The 20,447-nt window shown below is 45.9% G+C and overlaps 1 protein-coding gene across 1 annotated transcript in view; it reads left to right on the top strand.

Moving 5' to 3' along the window:
* The window catches only part of RBM5 (RNA binding motif protein 5), a 29,244-nt gene extending 12,432 nt beyond the window's left edge, over positions 1-16,812 (top strand). Inside the window, exons 7-25 of the mRNA XM_055343413.1 lie at positions 759-842; positions 2,933-2,993; positions 3,462-3,527; positions 3,786-3,946; positions 4,373-4,470; positions 5,047-5,134; positions 5,319-5,396; positions 5,480-5,552; positions 6,413-6,498; positions 6,899-6,983; positions 7,191-7,282; positions 10,618-10,779; positions 11,663-11,812; positions 11,892-11,963; positions 12,724-12,903; positions 13,223-13,297; positions 14,353-14,450; positions 14,532-14,661; positions 16,160-16,812. Coding sequence (XP_055199388.1) covers positions 759-842; positions 2,933-2,993; positions 3,462-3,527; positions 3,786-3,946; positions 4,373-4,470; positions 5,047-5,134; positions 5,319-5,396; positions 5,480-5,552; positions 6,413-6,498; positions 6,899-6,983; positions 7,191-7,282; positions 10,618-10,779; positions 11,663-11,812; positions 11,892-11,963; positions 12,724-12,903; positions 13,223-13,297; positions 14,353-14,450; positions 14,532-14,661; positions 16,160-16,285 — 1,965 coding nt within the window. The 3' untranslated portion in view covers positions 16,286-16,812. The remainder of the gene's footprint in view (positions 1-758; positions 843-2,932; positions 2,994-3,461; positions 3,528-3,785; positions 3,947-4,372; positions 4,471-5,046; positions 5,135-5,318; positions 5,397-5,479; positions 5,553-6,412; positions 6,499-6,898; positions 6,984-7,190; positions 7,283-10,617; positions 10,780-11,662; positions 11,813-11,891; positions 11,964-12,723; positions 12,904-13,222; positions 13,298-14,352; positions 14,451-14,531; positions 14,662-16,159) is intronic.
* The last annotated feature ends 3,635 nt before the right edge of the window (positions 16,813-20,447 follow it).

Genomic DNA, 20,447 nt, shown 5'->3' with positions numbered 1-20,447 from the left:
ACGAACTCTTCTGACCCCCCAGAAGAAACTTCATTGGCCGCCTGGTTACTCATCTTGAAGAGAGTACCATGTATTTCAGGGAAAAACACATCTGTCACCTAGGACATAACATTGGTTTCAATTGGCAGGAAGAAATCTCATTTAGCTGCTTTAGAGTCGATGGCATTCAGAATAGGCCCTCCAAAGAAAGAGTTGTAACCAGATTCCCTTTAAATCTGAGCTCCCCCAAAAAAAACCTGAGCTCCCCTCCCTTTGTCCCCCAGAGGACACATCCTGAAGCAAGAGTTTGGGGAAGGGGAACTAGAAAGGCTTTTACTTTGCATAAGGATGGGGACTAGGGGAAAAGTGAAGCGAAGCCCAAGGACACCATGCTGAGGCTAAAGTAGGAGGCAATCTCAGAACTGGGAGAATTGTGTCTTCTGCTTTTTGAAATAGACTGTCACTCTCAGGCAGCCTGGCAATGCTGAATGTTAGGACTTCTGTCTCTGCTGGAGACACGGCCTGGTGCATGTCAGCGGTTAGAGTTTGGCAGCTTTCTCAGCACTCCCTGACTCCGTTTACCTTTACTCCGCATCCCATTCTCTTACTGCCTATCTGAAGGATTGGATGGGCAGAGTATAGGTGGCGGTGGTTGGTCCTCCCCGTATGTTGTCCATTTAATTCCAGAGCACTGATTTTTCCGAAGTGTGCTCTGCCCTGGGAAAATGGACACATGTTCCTCACAATGGGAATAACTAATTACTTCTTTTTTTTTACAGAAAAAGTTGGTGATTCAAGGAAAGCACATTGCGATGCATTATAGCAATCCCAGACCTAAGTTTGAAGATTGGCTTTGTAACAAGGTAAGCATATGTTCTTCGCAAACAGACAAAAATCCTTTGGGTTTTATTGTTTTTTTCTTTGAACAAGGAAACTAGAAAATACACAGTCGCCAGCTTTTATCATAGAGTGATTTTTGTGACTTTCTTTGGGTCCTCCTATATAGGTACTAGAATCCCTAGAACACTAGCAATTTTATTTATGTATATATTAAGGTCTATGGGACACCTGGGTGGCTCAGCGGTTGAGTGTATCTGCCTTCGGCCCAGGGTATGATCCCGGAGACCTGGGATCGAGTCCCACGTCGGGCTCCCTACATGGAGTCTGCTTCTCCCTCTGCCTGTGTCTCTGCCTCTTTCTGTCTCTGTGTCATGAATGAATGAATGAACGAACAAATAAAATTAAAACATTATAGTGGTGTCACCAGTGCACTATTTTTGTGGTTTTTGTTTTTAAAGATTTTATTTATTTATTCATGAGAGACAAAAAGGCAGAGGGAGAAGCAGGCTTCATGCATGGAACCTGATATGGGACTCGATCCCGGAACCGCGGGATCATGCCCTGAGCCAAAGGCCCAACTGCTAAGCCATCCAGGCGTCCCTTGTTTTTTGTTTTTGTTTTTTTTTTAAGGATCAATTGAGGGCAGCCTGGGTGGCTCAGCAGTTTAGTGCCTGCCTTCGGCCCAGGGTATGATCTTGGGGACCCGGGATCGAGTCCCGCGTTGGGCTCCTTGTGTGGAGCCTGCTCTCTCTGCCTGTGTCTCTGCTTCTCTCTCTCTCTCTCTCTCTCTCTCTCTCTCTCATATGAATAAATAAGATATTAAAAAATAAAAAATAAAGGATTGATTGATTTGAAAGAGTGAACACATGCAAGTGGTCAGTGGGGAGAATCTTGAGCAGACTCCACCACAAAGTGTGGAGTCTGACACAGGGCTTAATCCCCCAACCCTGAGATCATGACCTGAGCTGAAACCATGAGTCAGATGCTTAACCAACTGAGCCACCCAGGTGCCCCACCAATGCATCATTTTGAGCATTGGGTGTTGCCATTGACATTCTGAGAGTACTTGGATTCTTTGTTCTGCATGTGAACCATGTCCAGTAGGGGCTAGACAGTATTCTGTTACATTGTTTGTGTATCTAGAGTGGTCCATATAATATAGTAAGTGTTCTTCTTTTTTTTTTTAAATGGGTTTTTTTTTTTTTTTTAAGTTTTTATTTATTTATTCATGAGAGAGAGGTAGAGACACAGGCAGAGGGAGAAGCAGGCTCCATGCAAGGAACCCAATGTGGGACTCGATCCTGGGACTCCAGGATCACACCCTGGGCCGAAGGCAGTCGTTAAACTGCTGAGCCACCCAGGGATCCCAGTAAGTGTTCTTCTGATGCAAGAAACAAATTCACCACTGGAGGGTTTGCTATAAAGTTTTGGGGTGAAATGAAGCTTTCCTCGAACTTGATAAAAATGGAATTCTAAAAAAAAAAAATGGAATTCTACTTCAAAATATATCAAGATTTGTTTTTCCTGGGGGACACCCGGGTGGCTTTAGCAGTTAAACTTCTGCCTTTGGTTCAGTGTGATCCCAGGTCTGGGGATCGAGTTCCATATCAGGCTCCCTGCAAGGAACCTGCTCCCTCAGCCATGTCTCTGCCTCTCTCTTGTTCTCTCGGTCTCTCATGAATAAACAAATTTTAAATATTTTTTTAATTTTTATTTATTTATGATAGTCACAGAGAGAGAGAGAGAGGCAGAGACATAGGCAGAGGGAGAAGCAGGCTCCATGCGCTGGGAGCCCGACGTGGGATTCGATCCTGAGTCTCCAGGATCACGCCCTGGGCCAAAGGCAGGCGCCAAACCGCTGCGCCACCCAGGGATCCCTGAATAAACAAATTTTAAAAGAAAAAAAAACATTTGTTTTTCTTGGAAGAATTCACATAGTAAAACATATAAAATTTTAAATTTTTAGGTGACTTCCCGTTTGTCTTGGTTACGGGATACCACTCTTTTTTTATTTGCTACCTCGGACTTGGCCATATTGCTCTAACCCACTTCATTACTAGTAAGCCTGGCCTACTGTTAGAAATAATTACAGAGAAAACTTTTTTTCTTCCAGTGCTGCCTTAACAATTTCAGGAAAAGACTAAAATGCTTCCGATGTGGAGCGGACAAGTTTGGTAAGCCCAAACTAAGCTATTTGGAATATGCATTAAAAACCTGACTAATTGAATCGTCTGCAAGCCTGAAGAAAAGTATAGATTGTAGGACATTTCAACAAATAATTCTTAAACTTTCTTACTTTATGTTAGGTAGATGCTTCTGATGATTGTGGGTGCAGAGACTTATTTTCCAAAATTAAGCCTGTTCACAGTTTGTATTCTATTCCTGCTTTTCTTTAGTACTGAAGTAATGCCAGTCCTCCACTGGCCCAATTTTTGCATTCCACATTTATCACGTCGAAATTAATTATGTATTATTATAGCCACAGATGGTTTAAAAAGAAAAATAAATGCTTACATTTACTTAAAATTAAAGCTTTGAGGTTTGAACTTTGAGGTTTGAATGTATTTCTTTACTAAAAATACACTGGTATATTGTTTGTTTTTCTTCAAGTTACTGAGTCTCCTTGTCTCTTTCCCTTGTAGACTCTGAACAGGAAGTGCCCCCTGGAACTACAGAGTCTGTTCAGTCTGTGGATTACTACTGTGATAGTAAGTTCCACTATGCTCTTTTGGCCTTTGTGGTAGAAGTTAAACTCAGAAGTTTTTGTTTTCTTATCCTTTTTTAATGAACAGGGTTTTTAGAATGGCTATGGCTTCAGTTTTGGTTTTTAGCATCTTTTCCATGTCAAAGTGCAAGGTATACTAGGACTCTCCCAAAATGGATTTAAGTATTTGTCCTTGAGCCTGCCTTAAAAAGTATTGGTGGTGGGAATGCACATACGTGTCATTTGTCTCTTTCACCTCCAGCAATCATACTTCGAAACATAGCCCCGCACACTGTGGTGGATTCCATCATGACAGCACTGTCTCCCTACGCATCCTTAGCTGTCAATAATATTCGCCTCATAAAAGACAAACAGACCCAGCAGAACAGGGGCTTCGCATTTGTGCAGCTGTCTTCTGCAATGGTGAGGTGCTCACTCAATCTTTCCTTTTACAAGAAACTAGGCTTTAAGAGGCAAATGCGGTTCATCTAATTGTAATGCTGTGTGCAAGGCTCCTAGAGCCCAGAGGTCAAGGCTACATGTGATAAGTGGTAAAAAATAATGTGTATACCTGTAGATAATTAGCATAACTAAAGTTTGAGCCATAGTTTAATTTTTCCTTCTTGCTTTGTTTTAGATTGATTTAGCATTTACTCCTTTAATAATATGAAATACCTTCATGTACTGGAAGAAAGAGGGCTGGTTTTTTTCCTCAAGGATTCATATGCACAAACAATAATGAATTACTGTTTGTTTTTTTAATAGAAAGCTAAACTTCGAATGGAGTTGGTGGTAGGGAGAGATTTTTAATTACATGACAAAGTTGTCTTTCTTGACATTCTCCTTCAGGATGCCTCTCAGCTCCTTCAGATATTGCAGAGTCTCCACCCTCCTTTGAAAATTGACGGCAAAACTATTGGGGTTGATTTTGCAAAAAGTGCCAGAAAGTGAGTAGCTTTATTTTTATTTCAAACCGCTGTACTTATACACTTGCCCAGGGGTGCTTTGCTAACCGTACCCTAAGCCCATGTTCTCAACACTGAGATACAATCCTCCCTGGTTGCCAAGGTTGGGAGGGAGACAATTGTCTTCTTTTACAGTATATTTCTCCTGTCCTGAAAAAACAGTTGTCAGAAAACTTCAGAGCAGGACAGAGGCACACATGACAGATGGGTGGAGAATATGTGCTATGCAGCTTCAGGATAGTGCAAACCCATCTGGAAATAATTCTTTCCAGAACAGCATGCTAATAGCTTCATATAGAGTGAGCCTCAGTCCAGAGATCTAAATTTCCCATTTGTAGTATCATTGCTCACCCAGGAAACACCTTACTAGAAGGTAGGATACAGAGTAAAACAGTGATACTGCAGAGACATTTGCCCACTAAGGAACTCACCCATGGAGAAATGAGGCCTTGCTAGCATTTGAGAGCTCTCAACAAAAGCTAGAGTGAATTGCTATTTCCTTGGCAGATTGGGAGCATGCTGAGATAGAGCCACATGATGGAATTTTTGTGTTTTCAGAGACTTGGTCCTCCCAGATGGTAACCGGGTCAGCGCCTTCTCTGTGGCCAGTACAGCCATTGCTGCTGCTCAGTGGTCATCTACCCAGGTAAGAAGGAATTGTTAAAATTTTTTTCAAAATAGCGTGGTGGTGGTGGTGCCCAAATTCACAGAAGTGATCTCTGGTGCCTTAGGAGCTCTCCAAGGTCAGTTTTAGGAAGTACTTCCTGGCTTCTTTCCTTGATGTCCACTAACCTCACCTGTGTGTATCCTTTTCTTTTGACATTTTGTAGTCTCAGAGTGGTGAAGGAGGCAGTGTTGACTACAGTTACCTGCAGCCAGGCCAAGATGGCTATGCCCAATATGCTCAGGTAGGTAGATTTGACCAGCATCCAACTTCTGCTCTCCAGAGCAGGTCTGAGAATAGCAGCTTTAACAGTCGACTTTTCTTCAGTACTCACAGGATTACCAACAGTTTTATCAGCAACAAGCTGGAGGATTGGAATCTGATGCATCATCTGCATCAGGTAGTAAACTTCATCTCTGTTTTACCTTTTGTTTAAGCAGCTATCATTAAGGAGATAGGACTAGATGTTCTAACTAGACCCAAAGCCGCGTATCTGTTTTCCTGCAAGGTGAGGGTAAGGGATACATATTCAGGGTTGTCACCATGTTCCTAAGGTTCTAGGGAAGATCAGGAGAGGATAACAGTCTTTTAGAGACCATATTGTGATGAATGTTCATTCTTAGAATTCAACTTTGTATCTCCCTTGGCTTTGTTTGGAATCATGGGTTCCTACCTAGGTTCATGTGAGCAGAGAGAGTGTGGCCATAAAGTCTCATGCCCAGACATCAATCAGAAGGGTCATTGTAAGAAACTTCTGCTTTAGTTTTTGTTTTAGAATTATAAAAGGTTTATAGTTAAATCTTTTCTCAACCCCAGACCAGTTAGAGATTCTTCTCTTCCTTTTTCTTGACCATCATGCAGAATATTTAACTTTGTATGTGACATTCTAAAAGGATCATAAAAATGAAAATGTTAGAGGTTCCAGGATGTTTAGTGGGAATTAAGTTATTAAGAACAGACATCTACACGGGCACCTGGTGGCACAATTGATTAAGTGACTGACTCTTGGTTTCAGCTGAGGGTTATGATCTCAGTCTCATGAGACCAAGCCCTGCTTCAGTCTCAGCGCAGATTCTGCTTGAGTCTCCCTCTCCCTCTACCCATTCCCTCTGCTCTCTCCCTCTAAAAATAAATAAACCTAAAAAAAAAAAAAAAAACTGACGTATACAAAAACAGAAGGTTAGTTTGGGCATTACAGATAAAGATGTTTGGCTTGGAGTTAGTGCCTCGGCCCTTCCTAACCTCTGTGTTTATCATTAGGCACAGCAGTGACCACCACCTCAGCAGCTGTAGTGTCCCAGAGTCCCCAGCTGTATAATCAGACCTCCAATCCACCGAGCTCTCCGGTAATCCTGTTGTCCTAAATACAGAACTGGTGATGGGGGGATGTAGGGGAGCTGACTTGCTTTTGCTATAAAATATTATTCTTTCCTGCTGCATGAGCCAGGATTGAATAATATACAGATTTCCGATGTTACTTCTCTGGTAGTATTAGATGATTAAAATAATTTGGGGTATGTATTTAGAACATAAGATTCCAAACAGGGTGTATTGATACTTCCTGCATGCTTCAACTTGATTTTTAGGAAGAAAGTTGTCAGCATGTGTTTTTTGTTCAAGGATTGCCCTAGATCATTACTACAGTATGTCTGTCAGGGGAGCCCTTCCTCCTGGATGATTGCAGTGATTTAGTTCTCTTAAGAGGCTTTACAGTTGAAATTATATTGAAGCTGCTGTTCTTTCCAGACTGAGGAAGCACAGCCTAGCACTAGCACAAGTACACAGGCCCCAGCCGCTTCCCCCACTGGTGTAGTTCCTGGTACCAAATATGGTAAGCCAAACCTCATGGGGCTGTTGACAGTTGGAAGGTCCTAGTTGTCTGTGTCTAGTAAGCGTTTCCTCCCTTTGTGGGTGTCAGAGGGACACTTGGGGATATGAGAGAAGACCATTAAGGCCTGCCACATCTCAGTGGCTTAGAGTTTCAAGTAAAGCTTGTTTCTTACCTGGAATGACTGTGTGCTGGTTTTTGTTTTTGCAGCAGTGCCTGACACATCCACTTACCAGTATGACGAATCTTCAGGATATTATTATGATCCAACAACAGGGCTGTACTATGACCCCAACTCACAGGTAAGTTCACTGTTTTCCTCCCAAATTTCACTAAAAATATCTTCATTTCACTTAGTCCATTTATGAAGCTTGACATGAAATAACTCCTGCAAAGGAGTAAGTGGCCCAGATTGGTTTTAAATTCTTCAGAACCACCAAGATGTAATTTCTATTTTAGGAATTTTATTTTTATTTTTTTTTTTTTTTATTTATTTATGACAGTCACAGAGAGAGAAGGAGAGAGAGGCAGAGACATAGGCAGATGGAGAAGCAGGCTCCATGCACCGGGAGCCCGATGTGGGATTCGATCCCGGGTCTCCAGGATCGCGCCCTGGGCCAAAGGCAGGCGCCAAACCGCTGCGCCACCCAGGGATCCCTATTTTAGGAATTTTATAATTTAAATGTTAAAAATGTTTTGAGGTATAGTGTACATATAGGAAAAGGGTACAAAGCTGAAGTGTACATTTCTTTGAATGTTTACATGTGTTCGTACTCCTATATCAGCGCTGAGATGAGAGAATATTCCTAGTGTGCTGAAAGCTCCTTCATGCCCCCTGCTGGCCAGTACCCCGCCCCCCCCCCCCCACTTCAGTAACCACAAGTCTGACTTCTAGGACCATGGATTATTTTGTCAATAAAAAAAATTTTTTTAAAGATTTTATTTATTCATGAGAAAGAGAGAGAAGCAGAGACACAGGCAGAGGGAGAAGCAGACTCCATGCAGGGAGCCCGACATGGGACTCGATCCCAGGTCTCCAGGATCATGCCCTGGACTGAAAGTGGCACCAAACCACTGAGCCACCAGGGCTGCCCTGTCAATAAAATTTATAGATGGCTGTTAGTGTTTACGTAAAGACCTAGATAGAAGTTTGAAAATGTGGTTTCTCTTCCTGTGTACTTTTTTAATTGAGCTAAACTTCACTGTTTGTTTGCTTGTTTGTTTGTTTTTAGGTATGTGAGGTTTTGTTTTAGTTTTTTTTTTCTTTCTTTTTTAAATTTTTATTTATTTATGATAGTCACAGAGAGAGAGAGAGAGGCAGAGACACAGGCAGAGGGAGAAGCAGGCTCCATGCACCGGGAGCCCGACATGGGATTCGATCCCGGGTCTCCAGGATCGCGCCCCGGGCCAAAGGCAGGCGCTAAACCACTGCGCCACCCAGGGATCCCAGGTTTTGTTTTTTTAAGTAGGCTCCACACCTAGTGTGGAGCCCGACACAGGGCTTGAATTCACAACTCTGAAATCAAGACCTGAGCTGAAATCAAGAATCAGGCAGCAGCTTAAAATATTTTTTTAAGATTTGCTTATTTCATAGAGTGAGCATGAACACACACATGCACATGAGCATATGCAGGGGGAGGGGCAAAGGGAGAGGGAGAGAGAAACCCAAGCAGATTCCCCACTGAGTGCAGGGCTCAATCCCACAACCCCAAAATCAGACCTGAACCAAAACCAAGAGTTGGATGTTTAAGTGACTTTGCCACCCAGGCACCCCAGATTTTATTTTATTTTTTATTCTTTTTCCCAGATTTTATTTTTAAGTAATTTCTACACCCAACCTGGGGCTTGAACTTACAACCCTGAGATCAAGATCTGCTCTACCAACTGAGCCAGCCAGACACCCCTTGCTCTTTATTTATTTGTAATCCAAAATGTTTTTATTAACCCCAAAAGAAACCTGTCCCCTTAGCAGTCCCTCCTGAGTCCCTCCATCAACCACTATTTGTTTTCTGGTCTCTGCAGATTTGCCTCTTAGCATTTCATGTAAGTGGAGGCGGACAGCATGTGACTTATTGTGTCCAGCCTCTTTTACTTAGTGTCCTGATCTGTGGGTAGAAATTAGCAGATCTCTGGGGTGATGTTTTATTTTTGGTAGTGGTATATTATTTTAAAGAGGAAAGGCAGCTTTAACACTCCATAAATAAACAATTACTTATGACTGGGAGCTATATATATAGGATAGTAAAATAAGTGCTTTTAACAGGAACTTGGCATTGAGAGCTTGTGGTTTCTGAGAGTGAGGTGTGGAATGGTGAGCAAGCCAAGTCTTGTATGGTTCTAGTTCTCTTGCCTGTGAAGTCTGACCATTACCCAGGCAGTTTTTAGTGGCCATAGCAGCTGTGACTCCTATGTCTGACCCATGCCATCTTCCCCAGAAAAGATATAGCATATCATGTCCCCTGGGTTCCTGCTAAGCAGGTAGAGTGAATGAATAGGCAATAAAAAAGAGGAGAAGGGGCATTCCGGGTGGCTCAGCAGTTTAGCACCATCTTCAGCCCAAGGTGTGATCCTGGAGACCTGGGATCGAGTCCCACATCAGGCTCCCTGCATGGAGCCTGCTTCTTTCTCCCTCTGCCTGTGTCTCTGCCTCTCTCTCTCTCTCTTTCTCTGTGTCTCTCATGAATAAATAAATAAAATCATTAAAAAAAAAAAAAAAAGGAGGAGAGATAGGTGCTACCTATCTGCCATTGCAGTTCTTCCTACATATGTCAGATCCAGTTCCTTCACTTACCACCTTTCAACTCCCAAGCTGGCATTTTACAACCCTGTGTTTGGTTGCCTGGGTGTCCAAAGGGTTCCAGATGTTTGAACCTGATGATGAACTGGCTGTTAACTGGTTGTCATGGAAGATGTGTGATTAAAAGCTCCTCCTCCAAAAAAAATAATAATAATAAAATAAAAAATAAAAGCTCTTTCTCTAAGGCGTGCCTAACTGGCCCAGTTGGTGGAACATGGACTCTTGATTTCAGGGTTTTGAGTTTGAGCCCCATACTGGATGTAGAGATTACTAAAAATAATAAATAATAAATATTTTATTTTTTATTTTTTTTATTTTACTTTAATAATGAATTTATTTTTTATTGGTGTTCAGTTTGCCAACATACAGAATAACACCCAGTGTTCATCCCTCAGTGCCCCCCTCAGTGCCCGTCACCCATTCACCCCCACCCCCCGCCCTCCTCCCAATAAATCTTTAAAAAAAGAAAACAACCCTCTGTACCACCTGTTCTGGCCACCTGGTTTGTATAAATGGTCTATGAAAAGGAGTCAGATACATGGCTCTTTGGGTGCACTCCAAGCCCAGGGATTAGATTAATGGAACTACACTCTTTAGAAACCATATTCCACTTTTGTCCCAGAAGTTTCATACTTCTTCACTGGCTAGTTCTGTATCCTTACCACACCAGCATGTACAGCAGCTTCTTTGTGGGCAGGAAATAACTACTTTTCCACAGCTTGTTTTATGTTTGTGTTTCCTTTTTTTGACAAAAGAATTTTGATACGTCTTTTTAACAAAATATTCCTTTAAGGGTTTGACAAAGCAGAAAGCCTGCATTAATTGTGTTTTTGTTTCTAGTACTACTACAATTCCCTGACCCAGCAGTACCTTTACTGGGATGGGGAGAAGGAGACCTATGTGCCAGCTGCAGAGTCCAGCTCCCACCAGCAGACGGGCCTACCTCCTGCAAAGGAGGGGAAGGAAAAGAAGGAGAAACCCAAGAGCAAAACAGCCCAGCAGGTGAGACCATGACCCAGGAAGGGAACTCAGTTCTCTCTAGAGGATTGGGCTTTCTTTTTTTCTTTCTGTGTTTTCAGGTGTGGCATCTGTGTCAGCTTTATTTGGATCTTTTTAAAAACTGGGTCGCGTCAGTGGTTTAGCGCCTGCCTTCAGCCCAGGGCGTGATCCTGAAGTCCCAGGATCAAGTCCCACATTGGGCTCCCTGGATGGAGCCTGCTTCTCCCTCTGCCTATGTTGCTGCCTCTCTCTCTCTCTCTCTCTCTCTCTCTCTTTCTCTTTCTCTCTTTCTCTCTCTCTCTCAAATAAATAAAATCTTAAAAACCAAAACAAGGGGATCCCTGGGTGGCTCAGCGGTTTAGCGCCTGCCTTTGGCCCAGGGCACGATCCTGGAGTCCCGGGATCATCCCACATCAGGCTCCCTGCATGGAGCCTGCTTCTGCCTCTGCCTTTCTCTCTCTCTCTGTCTGTCATGAATGAATGAATGAATGAATGAATGAATGAATGAATGAATGAATGAATGAATAATAAAAACCAAAACAAAAGAAAACTGGGCCACATATCTTATTTACATCAAGTTCACAGAGCATTTTGTAAATTATTTTTATGTTACCATACATTGTCAGTTGCCTGTATACATACTTAGAAGGAAAAATATCCTCGAAGCTTCACAGGCTTTTTCAATCAGTATTTGTTAAATGACTTTGGGTGTATGCATTGCATTTCATGAAGATATTTGTAGGTAGAAGTAAGGGCAAAAGGGGTTTTGTTCCAGAGCACGTGATTGAGGTGAGACCTTTAATGGCTGCTTATTTGTGGCACAGGAGACTGTTTTCTAAAGTCCTGTATTTCTAAATGGTTTTTCGTGGTTGTTGTCTGGCACTAGATCGCCAAAGATATGGAACGCTGGGCTAAGAGTTTAAACAAGCAGAAAGAAAATTTTAAAAATAGCTTTCAACCTGTTAACTCCTTGAGAGAAGAAGAAAGGAGAGAGTCCGCTGCGGCAGATGCTGGCTTTGCTCTCTTTGAGAAAAAGGTAACAGCAGGAATGGCCACACTTCATAATGGGAACTTAAGTAAAATGTGAGGCTTATGACTTGTTCTGTGTTTCCCAGGGAGCCTTAGCCGAAAGGCAGCAGCTCATCCCAGAACTGGTGCGAAATGGAGATGAGGAGAATCCTCTCAAGGTAAGTAAAAGACCACCAGTGTTTTGTTTTTAAGATTTTATTTATTCATGAGAGAGAGAGAGGCAGAGACACAGGCGAGGGAGAAGCAGGCTCCATGCAGGGAGCCCGACGTGGGACTCGATCCCAAGACTCCAGGATCACGCCCTGGGCTGAAGGCAGCGCTTAAACCGCTGAGCCACCCGGGCTGCCCACCACCAGTGTTTTTAAGGCCATGTTTGTGCTTGCTATCTCACTGGGAATCTCCCCTTCGTCTTGGCTGTGATTCCTACTTAAAACAGGATGTGCTCACTATCGGTGGGTATTTAGAGCAGGTCCTGCACATAGAATCCATGTCCAAGGCTTTGTTTTCTGGGTGAGAGCTAGTGAGCTGGAGCAGTGAATGAAACCTGAATTCCTAAGCTCAGTTGAGTTTTATTGCATTTGTAAGAATTTTAATGGTCTGGGAAGAGAAAATCAAGACAGTAAAACATGTTTTACTTGGTAGATACTGGTCTAGGTGGGCCACTACTGTGTTATATTTGGGTATTCGTACGTGGTGAGTAGTTTGAAAACAGCCATCCAGGAACTTTTCCTGGGCCTCAGGAGGGTTGATACCAGGAGGCTGGCAGGCCCAGCATTTGAGGGCCTGACTGTTCCACACTGTTGAAATATGGCTTGGGGCAGTGGGAGTTCTCACACATCTTGAATTACGTGTTTTATCATACATAGTCATGGCTCCTTCCTATTGTATGTTTCCAACGACAAACACTCTTGTTCCCAGAGGGGTCTGGTTGCTGCTTACAGTGGTGACAGCGACAATGAAGAGGAGCTAGTGGAGAGACTGGAGAGTGAGGAAGAGAAACTGGCCGACTGGAAAAAGATGGCCTGCCTGCTCTGCCGGCGCCAGTTCCCCAACAGAGATGCCCTAGTCAGGCACCAGCAGCTCTCAGACCTTCACAAGGTGACCATGCTTCTCTGAGCTGATCCAAGGCAGGGAGGGGAGGCAGCAAGGTGTCAAAAGTGGCCTGACTGTGGTGAAGGTTCGGCAGATCCCTGCATGGAGTGTTCGATCACCTTTCAAAAGGCTATTCTTATTGTGGTCTGTTCCAGATTGTAGAATGGCAAAGAGCATGGGGGCTCCATATACATCAGGCTCTGGTTTTCATGCTATGGTATATTGAACTGGGCTTTGACTCTTAGAATAGATAGATATTGTTAGAAATAGACATTTCAAATTAGTTTGGTCTAAATTCTTACCATGTCTGTCAAATTTTTTACAGCAAAACATGGATATCTACCGACGATCCAGGCTGAGTGAGCAGGAGCTGGAAGCCTTGGAGCTGAGGGAGAGAGAGGTGAATAAGGATCACTTTGCCACTAGGAGGAGTATCTTGTATCTACCTTTAGCTTTTATTTGTAGCACTTAGTTCCAGGTCCCAGGGGCAAGGCAGGATTTGTCACATATTTGTCACCTGGCCATTGTGGTTCATATAGCCTGGACCTGGGATCTGTGTGCATTGTGAGGTCTGCACTATGTCTACGAGGATGCACGGAAGCATATCCTGAAGACAGCTCACAAGTCCTAAATACCAGGTTATCTTGCTGGTGAGGTACACTGGATTTTAGTAAAGAGAATGTGATCTTGTTTGGCCTGTAATGAGGGAGGCTTCACATTAGGCCCAAGGGACATCGGCATAAGACAATTACATACATAAGACAATTACAAATGATAAGGAAGAAAGCGGTAGGCAGGGCAGGGTTTGGAGTGAAGGCAGCAAAAGCAAGTGAGGCCAATAATGGATAGGCATTTAATAGTTCATGAGGCAGATTGATAGCCAGCCAGTTTTAAAATCCAAATAGAGGTCCGTGGGTTAGAGATGAAGTGGACAAGTTACTTGAAATTTCTCACTCCACGTTAATTTTATAGGTCAGGCTATCTGTAGCTAGGGCTTCTGCTCTCCTGTTCTTTTCCACTGTTTACAGTACCAGCTCCCTGATGAATGGGTCTCTGGAAGCCTCCTTGGTGCCATCTGTCCCTGGAGGTGGATCTGTCCCAGGTGGTAAGAGGAATGGCAGCTCTGCCCTCCTCTTCCTCTAGATACTGATAGGCTGCACCAGTGGCTCAGCAGGCCTGTCAAAGAGCTTGACAAGCAATGGCTAATGAAATAAAATTCCTTGTTGCAGGTGTAGCTCTGCCCCAGATTCCACACAGTCCCTACACACCCACCATTTTTGATAGGACTAACTGCAGTGAGGGAAACAAGGGGCATTTGGTATTTCAGACCACTCTTAGGCCACGCTCCAGATTAGGATAGTCCTTGAGGGTGGTAATCGTGAAGTCTCAGTGTGTCAGGCAGGCTGTTGGAAGATTTAGGTCTGAATGTCTAGCATCCTTTGTTCTCCCACATAGATGAAATACCGAGATCGAGCTGCAGAGAGACGAGAGAAGTACGGCATTCCAGAACCTCCAGAGCCCAAGCGCAAGAAGCAGTTTGATGCTGGCACTGTGTATGTGTTGTTGTGTACTTTTTCCATTTCATTAGCAGGGGCTCTGGCTGTTTTAAGTAACTGTGTGTTTGCCACTGGCAGGAATTACGAGCAGCCCACCAAAGATGGCATTGACCACAGTAATATTGGCAACAAGATGCTCCAGGCCATGGGTTGGCGGGAAGGCTCAGGTTTAGGAAGAAAATGTCAGGGCATCACAGCCCCCATCGAGGTAAGCAGTAAGATTGGGCTTTAGTGGTTTGTAGGCTTGTTCTACTGAGGAGATGAAATGGAAGCACTCAGACAGCCTGGGGTCCAGGGGCAGCTTTACCTTACCACAAAGGGCAGTCTCTTCTGGGCACCACCACCACTTTGTTTCACCCCCCTTTTATTTATTTTTTTTTTAATTTTTTTTTTTAATTTATTTATGATAGTCACAGAGAGAGGCAGAGACACAGGCAGAGGGAGAAGCAGGCTCCATGCACCGGAAGCCCGACGTGGGACTCGATCCCGGGTCTCCAGGATCGCGCCCTGGGCCAAAGGCAGGCGCCAAACCACTGCGCCACCCAGGGATCCCTCACCCCCCTTTTAAAATGGCAGTTGGGAGGAATGGGTGTGGTGCCTTACTTGACTTTTCTAGTCTTTTTTTTTTTTTTTTTTTTTTTTTTTTTTTTTTACTTATGATAGTCACACACAGAGAGAGAGAGAGGCAGAGACACAGGCAGAGGGAGAAGCAGGCTCCATGCACCGGGAGCCTGACGTGGGATTCGATCCCGGTTCTCCAGGATCGCGCCCTGGGCCAAAGGCAGGCGCCAAACCGCTGCGCCACCCAGGGATCCCTACTTTTCTAGTCTTTTGGTACCTTTAGATAAAAGCCATCTTGTGAGAACTGTATATGTCTATGTCCTTTGTTAAGAACAGCCTCTTACTTCACACCTACTCAGATCCATGTACTTAGATTGGGTTTTTTTAAGGTGTGCTATGCTTTAATTTCTTTCTACGTGATCTTGGTTATGTATAAAACAAATTCTGATTAAGTAGCAGTTTTATCCATGATAAGAAATCCTTTAGTTGGGACGCCTGGGTGGCTCAGCGGTTGGGCTCAAGTCGTGATCCCAGGATCTAGGATCGAGTCCCGCATCCGGCTCCCGCAAGGAACCTGCTTCTCCCTCTGCCTGTGTCTCTGCCTCTCTCTCTCAGTCTGTCTCTCTCATAAATAAATAAATCTTAAAAAAAGAAGAAGAAGAAGAAAAATCTTTTAGTTGGTCAGAGCTCAGATTGAGATATAATCTCAGGATCAGCAGTCCCTGCCCTCCAGCCTTCTAGACAAGAGCACCACCAGCGATTGCTGTCTCTGACCAGGCAACACGGCTTAGGTCAGACTGTTACAGACCATGTTTGTCTTGTGCAAGCAAGTTCTGCTGACATCAGGCTGTCCTGCTATGATCTGTGCCCATAATTACCAGGCCTTCCTAGGCTTCAGTGGAGTGCTTTGGGGCCCTTACTAGACACAGAAGCTTGCTGAGCAAGGTTGTGGAATGTGTCTCCCTCTGCCTGTCTTCCTTAGACCATTTTATTCCTTCAGTCCTTAAACCTACGTCAGGTCTCAAAAACTTTGTCTTTTCTGTCCCCGGTGGTGGGTGGTCCTATTTGGTTGGGAATTGCCTGGACACAGTTGGAGTGGTCCACACCCTACTTGCCATTTGCTGACAGAAATTTTGTTCCCTTAGGCTCAAGTCCGGCTAAAAGGAGCTGGCCTAGGAGCCAAAGGCAGTGCATACGGACTGTCGGGTGCGGATTCCTACAAAGATGCTGTCCGGAAGGCCATGTTTGCTCGGTTCACTGAGATGGAGTGAGATGCAGAGAAAGAGGGAGGGAGGGAAAGATGACAAGGAGCTCCTCAGAGCACAAGGAATGGACCATGTCTTGAATTCACTCTTAGCACCTACGTGTCTCTTTAAGGGCATGCCTTGTGCTGTTAATAGTTTTTAGGGCGAACCACTCCATTTTACAAGGTTCTCCCACTTAAAGGAGTTCCCCTTATATGGGCTATCTGGTGAATGGCCTTCCTTCCTGCCAGAGGGCTTGTGAGCTGGCCAAGGGGACAGTGGGTCTTTTATACTTCAGTGTACATAGTGTAATGTAGTGTGTTTTACCTGTGTAGCCATGTCGTGGTCTGTCAGCCCCTCGCATTCCTACGGGGTGTTGAGATGCCCTAGGTGGTATGTGACACCAAAGCCGCCTCTGTCATTTGTTGTGCTGTCTTTTCTTGGCAAAAGCCTTGTGTATATTTGTATATTACACATTTGTACAGAATTTTGGAAGATTTTCAGTCTAGTTGCCAAATCTGGCTCCTTTACAAAAGAAATACCTTGAAAAATGAGTGTCTGTGTCTCTTTATTCTTGGGTGACCAGGTGTGCAGAGCATGTCTGAGCTAGTCAAGCCTGGTGGTGAGATAAGTGTGTTAAAAGTTATTTATAAGTAGTATTTTGTTATTTTCCTTACTCTAATCATGTTTAGATTCTTAAGGTAAAGAGTTTGTTAATATGTCTTAAAATTCTTCATGAAAATTCAGTCATAAATGAGTCAGCTTTTCCACTTCAATTTTCTAAAGACCAAAGTGAGTGTGAATGCCTCTGTTTCTCCCATTTCTGCAGAGTACTCCAGCATGCTGTGTTGGGCTGTTCCTGCTCTGCTGAGGTGCTGGGGAATGGGGACTGAGGCCCCATTCCTCCCCCATCCTCCTCCATGCACCCCCCTCATTGTTCACCTCAGCTGCTGAGGTTTACCATTCTAAAGGAGGTCATCACATCCTTGTCATCATCTTGACCAGTAACCCCATACTTGACGAGGGCAGGAAGTATGTCTGAGGCTACCTGGCACTCGATGTGGTGATGGGGGATCCATCCTGCATAATCTGCCTGACCTCAGTGTATGGGCTCCATGTTTGGCATATAGTTAGGGAGGGGGGCTTATTCTCCAAGCTGGAATGCCACAGCTTTAGTGGCTGGTCACGTTTTCTTATTTTCAGGCAGGCCTGGCCCTTGTAAAGGGATAAAAAGCGCTCAGGAAATACTTTGAAGGTTAGTGCTTATGGGCACTCACCCCAGCCTCCCAGGGGTTCCTTGGAAGATGAGGCAAATGCAGAAGCCCCACACCTGGGCTTCCGTGGGGTAAGTCAGAAACCTCACAAATAAGGGTCCAACAGATGCCTGCCTTCCAGAATCAGCCTTGGGGAGGAGCTCAGCCCCACCTCCAGAGCCTGGTGCATCATGGACATGCTGCTGGTCTTTGTGCCTGGGTAACAGTCATAAGCAACCTAGTTTAATGGATCTGACAGCCAGTATGGGAGATTCTTACAGATGAAGAATTACATCCTGAGATCTGGGAAGCTCCTAATTACATGCATCCAGCTCATTAAAGGCTTACTGGAAGCCTCTTGAAGGGGTGCAGGGGGCCAAAGCTGAGCACTGGCTGGGGAGCCAGGCCCCCTTCAGCCATCTTGAGCCCCTATGGGCTGCCCCACACCAGGAAGGCGCTTGAATCTGTCCCATACCATTTGGTGCAGACACCATTTTCTGCTGCTCAGAGGTCCCACAAAGATTGCTCTGGACGATAACATCTTTCAGCCTGGCATAGGCTTCCCTACAAACATGATGTCTGTGTCTATCCCTAGTGGTTTGAGCCAGCCCCTCAAGCTGGAAGCCCCCATTTCCATTTACAACCTGCTGCCCAGCCACACCCATCACTGGTATGCCAAACCAGTTAACTACAGCCTTCACCTTGCATCTGAGCCCATTTCTTGAAGTTTGACAGGCTGTACCTCTGGTTCTGGCCTCATGCCAGGCCACATTTGGGGGTTTCTGGGTATTGAATGGCTCTCATCCCTGAGGACCAGAGCTGAAGCCCCAAGAACCCAGGCATGCCCACTCCCCACCAGTCCTCCATGGTCTGCTCCAACTCCAAGGCCAGGGATGAGTGTGCTATGTCCTGCCCAATCCCCAGAGCTGTTAATCCTCCCCCTCCATGCCTGATGGGGTGCTGTGAGGGCAGTGCAAACGTCCTAATCAGGGAAACCCAAATGCCAAATTTGGAAGGGTCTCTTGCTGAACTGGAAGGATTCTCTAGGGATCCCAAGTCCAGCCTGCCCTTGGCTGAGACAACTGCTGCAATATTCAGGCTTTGAGGGCTCTCCAGGAGCAGCTGTCATGGCCATGCATCAAACAAGTTTCAAAGCCCAGATGAGCAGCCAGGCCTGAGCTAAGCTCCCCAGGCATGCAATCTGGCTGGGGGTGGGGGGGTCTCAAGGGCACCCAGATTCCAGCCACTAGTCAACCTGATTCCCAAGGGATGAATGTCCTCAGGGACAGGTGGGCATGAAGGGGAGATGGCCCTGGAGGAGGACACTGTGCTGCTGGTGGCCACCAGGTGGCAGCACTCCATCGTCTATGGGGCCAGGCTGGTTTAGGTTATGGGGGGTGGGGGTAGGGGTTCTCAACGAGTTCTGAGGTACTGGAGGGTCCCAGGGCCTCTTCCAGGTCTCTGAGAGTCAGGAGGACCTGACCTAGCCTCGCTATGTGTGGAGCCAGACAAGCAACAAGTTGTCAGACTCTGCAGGTCCCCTGCCCCCACCCCCACCCTGGAATTCCCTCAGGCTGGAAGGGGCATTGTTGCCCAGCTGTGGGGCAGGGGCCAGGCAGGCCCCCTGCACAATGAGTGCTTCAGTCTCTTAGCATTTCTTTCCAATGCAGGTAAATAATTTCTGTGGTCGATAAAATGCATTTCTGCCTCTCACACTCCCTTCACCCACCAGCCTGATTATTGACTTGCAGAAATACTTTTGGCAGAGCCCACTACGAACCCACAGCCTGTTTGTACAGTTGAGGAGTTGGGGCAAGCTTGCCCAGGGCTTTCAGCAGAAGGCAGGGGATACCCACCTACTCTCACCCAGCTTCCCAAAGATGGAAGCCGGGATGAGGGGGGTTCGCTTTCCAGCTGGAGGCACAAACCAGAGGGAGGGCCCTCCTGTCCCACTTAGTCCCTGCACTGCTTTCATCTGGTTTAAAGAGGAAACAGGCTCAAAGCAGAACAGTTGCTGGAGGTTACCAAGCTAGCAAGTGCTGAGTGTGCGTTCCAACCTAGGGGCTCCTGCCTAGCTGGCCCCCCAGGCAGAAGGAACTCCATGGAGAAGGGAGACCTTAACTGCAGGCACAGGGTCAGGCTCAGGTTTGGGCCGGACTAGCTCTAGCTCCAACTGAGGAGCTGAGGGTGGAGCGAGCAGCGCCTTGGGACGCCTCCACCCACCCCAATGTCCTGGGGAGAGAGAGAAGACGGGAGAGGCAGAGAAAAAAGACAACTGCAGACAAAGCAAGGCCTAGAGGATGCTGGGAAGAGGAGCAGGAAAGGTCTGTGGTGCTGCAAGCTGCAGGAGGCTGTGGGGGCAAGATAACGTGGAGTAGGGGTGGCTGGGTCTGGGGGAGTCAGCTCCGCTCCAACTCCACCCCCCAACCCGCCCCCCTCCGCCTTAGCGGCCCAGATAAGACAGCTGAGCAGCAGTGGTGAATTCTGCATGCTGATGGGGGAGGTGAGGCCACAGCAGGCAGGGACAGAGGAGGGACCAGGAGGCCTGGCCCAGACCCCTGGTCGCCTGCCAGACTGAAAGGCCCACAAGAGCCCAGCACACCCAGGCCGGCTCCTGGCTCCCAGCCCCAAGTAGGCACCACCACCCCTGAGGCCGGCTGGACAGGAGCTATTTGAGAGTGATTCATGGATGTAATTAAGTGTCCCCCCACTATCCTCTTGCTCAGCCCTGATGGGTGTGGTGCAGATGTGGGAGCCCAGCCGGCTCTGTAAGGGTTAGGTTCAGTGCAGAGTGCCCCAGGATGCATCTGCAGGGCCTGGAGCAAGGCAGGGCTGGACCCAAATCCCAGGGCTGCCTGGCTGGGGGGCTTCCTCCCCTTTTGCTTTTTGCCCAACTCCTTGGGCTGAGGGTCAGCCTTTTTACTCACAATTATTCA

Source organism: Nyctereutes procyonoides, unplaced genomic scaffold, assembly GCF_905146905.1.
Source record: "Nyctereutes procyonoides isolate TBG_1078 unplaced genomic scaffold, NYPRO_anot_genome, whole genome shotgun sequence".
NCBI classification, from domain to species: domain Eukaryota; kingdom Metazoa; phylum Chordata; class Mammalia; order Carnivora; family Canidae; genus Nyctereutes; species Nyctereutes procyonoides.
This window is presented reverse-complemented; position numbering and strand designations above follow the sequence as displayed.